At 47.4% G+C, this 12197-nt stretch overlaps 1 protein-coding gene across 1 annotated transcript in view; it reads right to left on the bottom strand.

Moving 5' to 3' along the window:
• The window catches only part of MAN2A1 (mannosidase alpha class 2A member 1), a 414578-nt gene that overhangs the window by 99001 nt on the left and 303380 nt on the right, over positions 1 to 12197 (bottom strand). Inside the window, exon 14 of the mRNA XM_033929139.1 lies at positions 6373 to 6609. Within this exon, the coding sequence (XP_033785030.1) occupies positions 6373 to 6609 (237 nt within the window). The remainder of the gene's footprint in view (positions 1 to 6372; positions 6610 to 12197) is intronic.

Genomic DNA, 12197 nt, shown 5'->3' on the forward strand with positions numbered 1-12197 from the left:
GTCCAAGATGGGGTACAAAGTAGGAAGGGTGAGCATTCTGAACCGTTCCCTGACCAGAAACTTGTTCAGAGCATGGAGGTCCAGGATTGGACGCAGATCCCCCGTCTTCTTGGGAACCAGAAAGCACCGGGAATAAAATCCGGTGTTCCACTGGTCCGGGGGAACCTCCTCGACCGCCCGAAGGTGAAGAAGGGCCTGAGCTTCCTGCAGAAGGAGAGGCAGCTGAGACCGAGCTGAAGGAAACTCTCTTGGAGGCAGGTCCGGGGGTACGTGACTGAAGTGAAGGGAGTACCCTTCCCGGATGAAAGAAAGCACCCAATGGGCATAGAAATGATGGAGGCGACCCCCGTTGAGGAGGGGGGAAGGCTCCAGGAGGAAGGGAGCCCGAAGGCTCGGACTGGAATTGTCAAAAGGAAGGTCCAGTTTTCGCTGGAGCCAGCGGCTGGGTCTTAGTTTGACGTTCCTGCTGCTGCTGCAGCCGTTTCGAAGGAGGCCGAGAGAAGGCAGGCGTAGATTTCTGCGGGTACCTCCGGAGAGGAATTTTGTATTGCCGAGCCAGAGGGGCCTTCGGTTTAAGTTTCACCAGAGAGGCGAAAGACCGTTCATGGTCCGATAGGCACTTGGTGGCCGCTTCGATGGAATCATCAAAGAGCTCATGACCCACACATGGGAGATTGGCAAGACGATCCTGTAGATTCGGATCCATATCTACAATGCGGAGCCAAGCGAGGCAACGCCTGGGGACAGCAAATGCCGTGACCCCCAAGGACAACTCGAAGGCATCGTAGGCCGCCTGAAACATATAGAGGCGGAGCTGGGAGAGGGTCTCCTCGAGGAGACGAAACTCCCAATGCAGAGAATCCGGTATGTTCTCCCGGAATGAGCATAGGGCGTCCACACAGAACCGGAGGTAGGACGTGAAGATAAAGTTATAGTTAAGGACACGATTCGCCATCATTGAGTTTTGGTAAAGACGGCGACCAAATTTGTCCATCGTACGGCCCTCCCTGCCCGGAGGGACGGCAGCGTAAACCTTAGAGGGGTTGGACTTCTTAAAGGAAGACTCAGCCACCAAGGACTGATGAGAAAGCTGAGAACTTCCAAACCCCTTAACCGGAATCGTCCGGTAACGGGACTCCATCTTGGAGGGAATGGCCGTGACCGCAAAGGGGGTTTGCCGGAGAATCTGGTGCAATGGCAAGTGCAATGCCTCGCGGGGTGGATGATCAACACCCATCTCCTCCAGATATTCCTGGGTATAACGGGACTCAGACTGGAGGTCCAGTTTCAAGGCCCTACCCATGTCAGAGATGAAACGAGTAAAAGAGGAGTTTTGAGAAGAAGACTCATCCTCCTGAGGAGACCCCGAGCGAGATCTGGGGGCAGCAGAGAAAGGGAGAAATTTCCCTCAAATAGTAAGCCGTCCCTCGGAGTCCTGTGAATGGGAGACTGAAGAGGCTCTACTAAAGTATCTGGGGGGTGTTGAGGAACGACCCCATGCTAGGTGGGCTGGGGAAGACCCCGGGGTCCGAGGAATTAGCTGGCGACGCCTTGGGGAAGACTTGAGTAAAGGAGAATTCCTCCACCAGTTTCGAAGAAGACCCCTTAGAGGCTGGTAGCTGCCTCGATGGGGAAGCCAACTCAGAGTCCAACTCAAGGACAAGCGTGTATCTAGAAGGTTTCGCGGTCGGAGACCTGCCCTGAATGGGCGGAGAAGACCGGGGCTTTTTAGGAGGGGCAAACCTCGACAAATTAGCGGGGGAAAAATGGCCCCCTGACCTGGATCCCCGAAAAGTTACAGATGACTCGGGGGATGAAGAATCGCTCGAGGGAACCCGGCGAGTCTTGCAGGCAAGGCCTCGAGAAACGAGGGGATGCTCAGGCTGGTCAGACCGAGACTGAGTCGAGACCGAGGTCAGAGGCATTGAAGTCGGGACCAGTTGGCTCACCACCAAGGAAAACTGCGTGGTAAGAATAGCTTTAAGCATGTCTTCGAACATAGGCACCGAGACCAAGGATGGTTAGGTCTTAGGTGAAGCAGTGCACTCCTTTGGGGGCGACCTCGAGGAAGAGTATTCCCTACATGAGGAGGCTTAGAGTGATGTCTCGAAGATGCCAACGAGGCGGCACTGACATGAGACTCGGAGGTAGGCTTCTTTGCCGACACCTGAGGAGGAAAGAGGAGACTTACCCGAGGCCGGAATAACAGGAGGGACCGAGGCCGGAGCCTTCAAGGCCGACGGGGACTTCGAGGCTGAGGACTTCGAGGCCGAAACACCCAACGAGGGCGCCGAGGCCGAGCCCTGTCCCACAGGATCCATGGGGCCAAAAAGTTGGAGAATCTTGGCCACCCTCCTACGAAGAGCCTGCGGTTGCAAAGTCGCACAACAGAGGCATGACTCAGCGCAGTGCTGTGCACCCAGGCACTCCACACACCAATGAGGGTCAGTGATGGAGATAACCCGGTTGCACTTAGTACAGTTTTTAAACCAGGAATGAGGCCAGGACAAAAGAAAAAAGACAGCCCTGGCCCTGTGAGGCCAGGCGATCAGAGTAAGACCAGGAATCCGGTCAAAAAGATACGAACTGAAAAACAAACAAAAGGAAAGAAAAACACCGACGCGAGCACAGCGACTCAAAATAAACTAACCAAACAAGCCGCGGTGCAAGAGGGACAACGATATCGCACAAAGCAAGGGAGCAGTGCTTCTGGCTCCATGGAAAACAGAGAACTGAGGACACGCTGAGGAGACGCATGCCCTAGACCGGGCAGGAGAGGCTCGCGCGCATGCGCGGGCCAATCACAAGCTTGAAGGTCTTCAAGCAAGTCTGCTTGCAAAAATGTCCGCTAGGGGGCTCCGGTGATGTCACTCACATGTAGAGAATATGCTGCCTGCTTGTCCTGGGATAAATATATTTACATTGGTGTGATATACAGGCCTCCTTCACAGATGGAAGAAGTGGACGAGATTTAATAGTAGACATTCAGAATATATCTAAAAAAGGGGAAGTTTTACTAATAGGTGATTTTAACATGCTGGATGTTGATTGGGGTATCCCTATTGCAGGGCCTTCTAGAAGAAGTGAGATCCTGGATTCTCTACAAGGAGAATTGTTTCAGCAGTTGGTAATGGAACCCACGTGGAAAGGGGACATACTGGACTTAGTGCTTACAAATGGGGAAAGTGTTTCTGATGCTACAGTGGATGATCATCTGGCATCCAGTGATCACTGCATGGTACGGTTTAATATTAAGATGGGTATAGAAAAAGCCCATTCAAAAGCAAAGATTCTAGACTTTTTTAAAAACTAACTTTGTTCGGATGGGAGATTATGTCAAGGAATTGTCTAGATGGGAACGGCTGGAAGGCATGGAAATGCAGTGGGCAAAACTGGAGTAATTGTAAGAGTGACAAAACTTTTGTGAGGCAAGTAAGTAAAAGTAAGAGGAAAAGAAAGCCACTTTGGTTCTCAAAAGTAGTAGCTGAGAAGGTAAGAAATAAGAGGTTAGCTTTCATAAACTACAAAAGATTGCAGAAAGAGGAAGATGGGCAAAAATATCTGGAAAAGTTGAAAGAGACTAGTTGTGTAGTCAGGAAAGCAAAGATGCAAATGGAAGAAAAAAATAGCTGGCACGGTAAAACGGGGAGAAAAGACATTTTTTAGATATATTAGTGATAGGAAGAAGTGCAAAAGTAGCATTGTGAGACTCAAAGGGGAAGGGGAGGAATATGTAGAAGCTGATAAAGAAAAGGCCGAATTGCTTAACAAATATTTCTGTTCTGTGTTTACGGCTGAAGTGCCAGGAGCGGGACCACAGAAGACAAACGTGAATAGGGACGGAGGAGTGGTAGATCCTGATCGATTTTCAGAGGGTTGTGTTTGTGAGGAGCTAGCTAAAATAAAGATAGACAAAGCAATGGGGCTGGATGGCGTACATCCGAGTGTGCTGAAGGAATTTAGGGAATTTATGGTGGCTCTGTTGACTGAATTTTTCAATGAGTCTATAGAGTTGGGAGTGGTACCGGAGGACTGGAAAAAAAGGCAGATGTGGTCCTTCTCCACAAAAGTGGAAGTAAGGAAGTATTAGGGAATTACAGGCCGGTAAGTCTGACTTCTGTGGTAAGTAAATTAATGGAAAAACCTTTAAAACAGAGAATGGTGAAGTTCTGGAATGTGGTGAATTACAGGACCGGAGACAACATGGATTCACTAAAGATAGGTCTTGTCAGACAAATCTGATCAATTTCTTAAACTGGGTGACCAGAGAATTGGACAGAGGGAGTGTGCGAAATGTGGTGTATTTAGATTTTAGCAAAGACTTTGACAGTATACCAAACAGACGTCTAATAAATAAACTGAGTGCCCTCGGGATAGGTCCCAAAGTGACGGGCTGTATCAAAAACTGGTTGAGTGGAAGGCAACAGAGGATAGTGATCAATGGAGATTGTTCTGAAGAATGAGATGTTATCAGTGCTGTGCCCAGTTCTTGGGCCTGTTCTTTTTAACATTTTTATAAACAATATTGCTGAAGGGCTATTGGGTAAGATTTGTCTCTTTGCGGATGATACCAAAATCTGCAATGGAGTAGACACACAGGATGATGTAAATAACATGAAGAAAGACCTGGCAAAGCTTGAAAAATGGTCTGAAATTTGGCAGCTAAAATTTAATGCTAAGAAATGCAAAATAATTGCCTGGGATATCTGAAGAAAATATTTTATATATAATACCAGGGCTGTTCAAAAAATACTCGTATTCAGATACAACAATCTTATACTAATCTCCTTCAAAGTAGTCCCCTTGGGCTGCCACACACTTCTTCCAACGGTTCTGCCACTATCGGAAGCAGCGCTGGAACACCTCTTTTGAGACTGCTCACAACTGGTCAGTCGTTTGTGCAAAAACCCTATTCAGACCACCCTGCTCTCTGCCCCGACTCTCCTGCTCCTGAGTTTCAGAAGCTGCTAAGCTTAAATTTTCTGGGGGTTTTTATTTTTCAACTTCCAATTCATTTACAGTTGAAATCCCAGCCAGTTTCCACCAGCTCTGCTCTCTGCCCCGAGTAAAGCATCTCCTGGTGTACCACGATTCTCCTGCTTGCTGCCCCGCGCTTTCTGCCCCAACTCTTGCTGGCCGCCCTGACTCTCTCTCTCTCCTACATCGACTCTCTGCCCCAAGTCCCTGTTGCACGAACCTATGGTTTAAACCCGCGGGTTAAAACCACAGGCTCGCTAAAAGTAAAAAGCAGTCACAGTCCTATCCGCCTCCTGTTTTTTCTTATGCCTTTTCTCCCTACCCCCCCCCCCCAAACCTGACGTTTTGCAGATGTCAGTTTCCAACATGGAGAGCATGCGCAGACCATCTACAGCAGTGGTTCTCAACCCTGTCCTGGGGGGCCCCCCCAGCCAGTCGGGTTTTCAAGATATCCCCAATGAATATGCATGAGAGAGATTTGCATATAATGGAAGTGACAGGTATGCAAATCTCTCTCATACATATTCATTAGGGATATCTTGAAAACCCGACTGGCTGGGGGGTCCCCAGGACAGGGTTGAGAACCACTGATCTACAGAAAAAGCAGATGGTCTGTGCATGCGTCAGGAACGCTCACTAGCGATCTGTGTGGCCAGTGGGGGGCGTTCTGCCAATCGCCCCCATTTGCATGCTGGCATTCGTGAATTCGTCGGCCTGCCACGATTGGGCTAGCCCTTTGTTTTCTTTTGCATTACAAACCATAAAATTATATTGCTTTGTCACCTTCTTATCACTCATCCATCTCTCTGTCTCTTACCCACCCAGCTCTTCCTGTTTCTTACCTTACCCACCCTTTCCCTCTTCCTGTGAGACTGCCATTGGAAAGCTTTTGTTTCATTTATATAGTCTGATATTTGTCAACATTTGCTTATTTCTGATCAGAAGAGTTACCTTTAAAATCTAATCAAAAACTGCATTAATTTAGTCCAAAAAAAAGGTATCAACCTATTTCATTTGTTTTGTTTCATTCCTATAACACAGCTATCACACCCTTTTACTTTTATTATGCAGTAATAATGAGGTTTATAAAATCCAAAATTACGTGACCCAGGCAGTTTCAGTGGTATTGGAGTGCACAGAGGAAGAGTGAGGATTCTAGTATTGGGAAGAGGTACAGACTGTAGAAGATGGAAGACAAAGAAAGGGGTAGTAATGAAAAGAAAAAAACCCCAAAAGAGGCAGTTGCTGATAGACTGAGCTAGGCAAGAGGTCTGGTAATCACTTGATTTGTGACTGGCTTGGTTTTCGTAAAGATAATAGCCAGAACCAACCAAATGGTTTTTAAAATTGATGAGTTATACCTTAGAAAACAATTTTATTAATAATTTTACAAACCTCCATAAGTCCAGATATGCCAGAGAACCACAGTTTCAAGTAAATATTTTCAATAGTTATGTCATTTTCAGTACTCTGTATTTCTTGTATCTTGAATATTCTATCTGGAGTCACTCTTACATCTTCCCTTCCATGAGTGTATATTCTATAATCAGATAAGTTAGTATCTGAGCTCTGTGCTTGCAGCAGTTGGTAGACTCCAAGTCCCAAAGCTGTTACATGTGCTAAGAAGGATAACTGTTGGGATAATAAAATAACATAAAATGAATATCTAATTACCTTCTAAAGATAAATTGACAGAAACCACAGAAAATAATGGCATGAAAAATGGCATAGGAAAGGGAAGAAGCTAGAGTGTATATGGGATGATGAAAGCCAAAGATTGAAAGATTAGGTTTCTTACTTCCTGTTAATCTTCCTTCTTGTATATCTTCTCTGGATGCTGAACGGATGGGATCTTGTATCTCTATTAGCTTCAGCTGCAGGCAACTAAAAGATGATCCCTCCCCTTTGGGCTACCTGCCCGGGAGCTTCCTGTCTTGCCCAGTTAATAGAAAACCAATGTAGATCTATGACAACATGAAACAGAAGAAAAGAAAGAGAAGGCGCGGGAACTCCCACTACCAGTCAATTCTGCTCAATATCGTATTATACTAAAAACTACGGCCAAAAATGGGCAACTAGAAACAAAAGATAATGCAAACATTATAAACTACAAAACCCAGGAAAACCCTGGAACATGGACACAGCCTGAAAATAAGAAGGGGTACCCCTCTGGGGAACCTCATCCCCCAACCCTTAAACCCAACTAGGGGGAATACGCATGAAATTCTTAGTGAGGCTGGTCAAAGACAGAAATCCAGCTTACCAGTTACTGAAGAGGCGACCTGGGAATCGGACAAAAAAACAGATGGGCAGGCGTTCAGCATCCAGAGAAGATATACAAGAAGGAAGATTAGCAGAGGTAAGAAACCTAATCTTTCATTCTTGTACAATCTTTCTGGATGCTGAACAGATGGGACGTATCAAAGCCATCCTAAAGCTTGGGGAGGGAGGTCTGATGAGCCCGCCGCAAGAACAGAAGCGCCAAAGGCCGTATCACCCTTAGCCGCCACATCAAGTCTGTATAACCTGGAAAAGGTATGAAGAGAAGCCCACCTGGCCACCCGACAAATCTCTGCTGGCGAGACCGCATGAGATTCCGCCCACGAGGAAGCCATTCCTCTGGTAGAGTGAGCCTTCACCCCCAAGGGGAGGCTTCTTCCCCGCCGCCACATAGGGCCGCGGAAATAGCCACTCGTATCCAACACGAAATAATTGTCTTGGTAGCAGGCTGATCCCGACGCGCGGGGCCCGCCAGGACAAACAGATGGTCCGACAGACGGAAGTCTTTAGTGGCCTCCAGGTATCTCAAGAGAAGACATCGGACATCCAGAGACTACGGAACATGGTCCTGAGACTTGGAACCCGAAGGAACAAAGGTTGGCAACCAAACTTTCTCGTTGATGTGGAAAGAAGAAACCACTTTCGGAAGAAATGAAGGCACAATCTCAAAATCACAGTCGACTCCGTAATGCAGAGAAAAGGATCTCTGCACGACAAAGCCTGAAGTTCCAATACTCGCCGTGTAGAAGTGATCACCACCAGGAAGACGGTCTTAATGGTAAGATCTTTCAGAGAGATCGCATCCAGGGGTTCATAGGGCGGACGAGTCAGGGAGCACAGGACCAAATTCAGGCTCCACGACAGACAAGGCAGTCGCAAGGGAGGCCTCAGTCTCTCTGCCCCCGAAAGAACTGGGCAACATCCGGGTGAGAAGCCAAAGAACCCCTGAATGAAGAAGGACCCAAACAGGAGAGTCCCACAATCTGAACACAGAGAAGAGACTGCCAGACCCTTCCTGAGGCCATCCTGCATGAAGTCTAGAACCTGAGCCATCGACAGGACCAAAGAGTCCACCTGGAGCCCTGCACACCAAGCCTGAAAACACCTCCAGGCTTTCATGTAGGCTAAGACTGTCAATTTCCGCTTGCTCTGCAGGAGTGTGGCAATAACCGCAGAGGAATAGAAACATAGAAACATAGAAAAAAGCAGCAGAAAAGGGCTATAGCCCACCAAGTCTGCCCATTCCAAGTATCCCCTCCCCTGAATTTACTCCCTTAAAGATCCCATGTGAGTATCCCATTTTCTCTTAAAATCCGTCACGCTGCTGGCCTTTATCACCTGGAGTGGGAGTCTGTTCCAATGATCCACTACTCTTTCGGTGAAGAAGTACTTCCTGGAGTCGCCATGAAACTTCCCTCCCCTGATTTTCAGCGGATGCCCTCTGGTGGTCGAGGGTCCCATGAGCCAGAAGATATCATCTTCTGACTCGATGTGTCCCGTGATGTACTTATATGTTTCAATCATATCTCCCCGTTCTCTTCTTTCCTCAAGTGAGTACAGCCGCAATTTTTTAAATCTTTCTTCATACGTGAGATCCTTGAGCCCCAAGACCATCCTGGTGGCCGTTCGCTGAACCGACTCGATCCTCAGCACGTCCTTTCGGTAGTGTGGTCTCCAAAACTGAACATAGTACTCCAAGTGAGGCCTCACCATGGCTCTGTACAACGGCATCATAACTTCAGGTCTCCTGCTGACGAAACCTCTGCGGATACACCCCATCATTTGTCTTGCCCTGGAAGAAGCCTTCTCCACTTGATTGGCAACCTTCATGTCCTCACTAATGATCACCCCTAGGTCGCGTTCCGCCGTGGTCCTAACCAAGGTCTCACCATTTAGTACATAAGTTCTACGCGGGTTTCTCTTACCCAGATGCATTATCTTGCATTTTTTAGCATTGAAGCCTAGCTGCCAAGTAGTTGACCATTGTTCCAGCAACAGTAGGTCGTGTGTCATATTATCAGGTAATAAGCTTTTGCCTACTATGTTGCAAAGTTTGGTGTCGTCGGCGAACAGTGATACCCTTCCTCTAAGTCCTTGCGTCATATCTCTTATGAATAAGTTAAATAGAATAGGGCCCAGGACCGAGCCCTGCTGCACTCCACTGATCACGTCCGATGCTTCGGATGGGGTACCGTTCACCACCACCTTCTGAAGTCTACCGCTCAGCCAATCCCCAACCGATGTAGTTAGAGTGTCTCCTAATCCTATCGATTTCAGCTTGTTCAGTAATCTTCAATGAGGGACGCTATCAAATGCTTTACTGAAGTCCAAATATACCACGTCCAGTGACTCTCCGGCGTCCAGTTGTCTAGTAACCCAGTCAAAAAAGCTAATCAGATTAGATTGGCAGGATCTGCCCTGGGTGAACCCGTGTTGGTGTGGATCACGCAGTTTTTCTTCGTCTAGGATTGTGTCAAGATTCTGTTTGATCAGTGTTTCCATGAGTTTACACACTATAGATGTGAGACTCACTGGTCTGTAGTTTGCTGTCTCTGTCCTGCAGCCCTTTTTGTGGAGTGGGATTACGTTGGCGGTTTTCCAGTCCAAGGGGACCCTTCCTGTGCTTAGGGAAAGATTGAAAAGAACAGATAATGGTTCTGCCAGGACTTCCCTTAACTCCCTGATCATTCTGGGGTGTAGGTTATCCGGTCCCATGGCTTTGTTTACCTTGAGTCTTGATAGTTCGTCATAGACGCTACTGGGCGTAAATTCAAAATCTTGAAACGGGTCTTTCTGGTTATCTCCCGTCTGCAGCTGTGGACCAGCTCCCGGCGCTTCGCGGTTGAACACTGAACAGAAGTATTTGTTTAGTAGTTCTGCCTTCTCAGAATCTGATTCCGCAAAGTTACCGTCCGATTGCTTCAGGCGTACTATCCCATTTTTGTTTCTTTTCCTGTCACTAATATAGCTGAAGAAAGATTTATCCCCTTTCTTAATTTTCCGTGCTAGCTCTTCCTCCATTCGGAGTTTGGCTTCTCTGACTGCTGTTTTGACAGCTTTAGATCTGTCTAGATAGTCCTCTTTCGCCCCATCTCTGCCTAAATGTTTGTAGGTGATAAATGCGTCTTTTTTCTGTTTAACTAGGTCTGAAATTTCTTTACTGAACCATTGGGGTCTTTTGTTTCTCCTGCGTTTACTTACTGTCTTTATGTATCGGTCTGTTGCTTCGTGTAGGATGGACTTCAGAGACGACCACATATCCTCTACATTGTCAGATATTGCTTGTTTATGTAGCCCCATGACCATCAAGGCTGCCCGCTCAATTGCCAGGCCATAAGACCAAAGCGGTTCAGATCTTGAAGAGCAAATGGACCCTGTGTGAATAACCGCTGATGGCAAGGAAGATGCAGACCACTCCCGGAGCTCAACCTCACAAGGTCGTCTGGGCCAGTTCGGAGCCACAAGGATCACCGGACCCCGGTGCGAGGTGTGACAAATCTAGCTCTCCTCCTAGCTTCGCCACAGGATTGACGCCCCTATGCAGGAGAGCTGAACAGGTTAGCTCTGCCGAGTATGACAGCGCTGATCTCCCTTGCACCGATATGCATGAGCCAGACAGTGACTGCCAGAGAGAGTTCAGGCCAGCTGTAGGTCACTCTACCAAGCCTTCTGTTAGCACACATAAGACCTCAGGAGCCAGGACACTACATCTCCCAGAAAGGCAGAGAACCAGCAGGAAGCTGTCACATGACCAGAGGGAGCTTTCTCCCTTCCCCCTCTTCAAAGCAGGGAGGGGTGGCTTGGAGCCAGTTAAAAATGAGGCAGCTAAGACCCAGAGGGGGGGAGGAGCAGAGAGGCTGGGAACGTGAGCCTGAGAGGCAGCACGACTTATCTCCCCAGCTGAATGCTGACGAGCGAAGAAGAGACTGTGAGATGGTGGACATTTCAGAGGTGTCTGATCCCACCAGTGAGAGACAGATGGAAAGCTGGGAACCGATGGACATTAGTGTACCAAATATTCCTAGTGAGAGATTGGAAGCCATGGACACAAGCTGAAAGGTTGGAAGTGTTATGATACTTTTTCTTACCTGTTTTTGTGAAAGTTTTGGGACTGAGTTTGTTTTGTGAGCAGAATTGTCTAAATTTTTCAGAGCTAGGCTCTGAAGAATTATTTCACACAGTTGGTTGCCTTGCACTGCTTAAACATTTGCAAACTACGGAGCATTTTTGCTTTCTCTCTTCTCCACACAGCTGGAGGCTAATTATCTAAAAAGGATAGGGTACTTCCTTGAATTTAATGGGTTACAAGATCCGAGGCAACATGGCTTTACAAAAGGTAAATCGTGCCAAACGAACCTGATTGAATTTTTTGATTGGGTGACCAGAGAGCTGGATCGAGGACATATGCTAGATGTAATTTACTTGGATTTCAGCAAAGCCTTTGATACAGTTCCTCATAGGAGGCTGTTGAACAAACTTGAAGGGCTGAAGTTAGGACCCAAAGTGGTGAACTGGGTCAGAAACTGGCTGTCGGACAGACGCCAGAGGGTGGTGGTTAATGGAAGTCGCTCGAAGGAAGGAAAGGTGAGTAGTGGAGTCCCTCAGGGATCAGTGCTGGGGCCAATCCTGTTCAATATGTTTGTGAGTGACATTGCTGAAGGGTTAGAAGGAAAAGTGTGCCTTTTTGCAGATGATACCAAGATTTGTAACAGAGTAGATACCGAAGAGGGAGTGGAAAATATGAAAAAGGATCTGCAAAAGTTAAAGGAATGGTCTAATGCCTGGCAACTAAAATTCAATGCAAAGAAATGCAGAGTAATGCATTTGGGGATTAATAATAGGAAGGAACCGTATATGCTGGGAGGAGAGAAGCTGATATGCACGGACGGGGAGAGGGACCTTGGGGTGATAGTGTCCAAAGATCTAAAGGTGAAAAAACA

The sequence above is a fragment of the Geotrypetes seraphini genome, chromosome 1 (assembly GCF_902459505.1).
Source record: "Geotrypetes seraphini chromosome 1, aGeoSer1.1, whole genome shotgun sequence".
Lineage (NCBI taxonomy): Eukaryota > Metazoa > Chordata > Amphibia > Gymnophiona > Dermophiidae > Geotrypetes > Geotrypetes seraphini.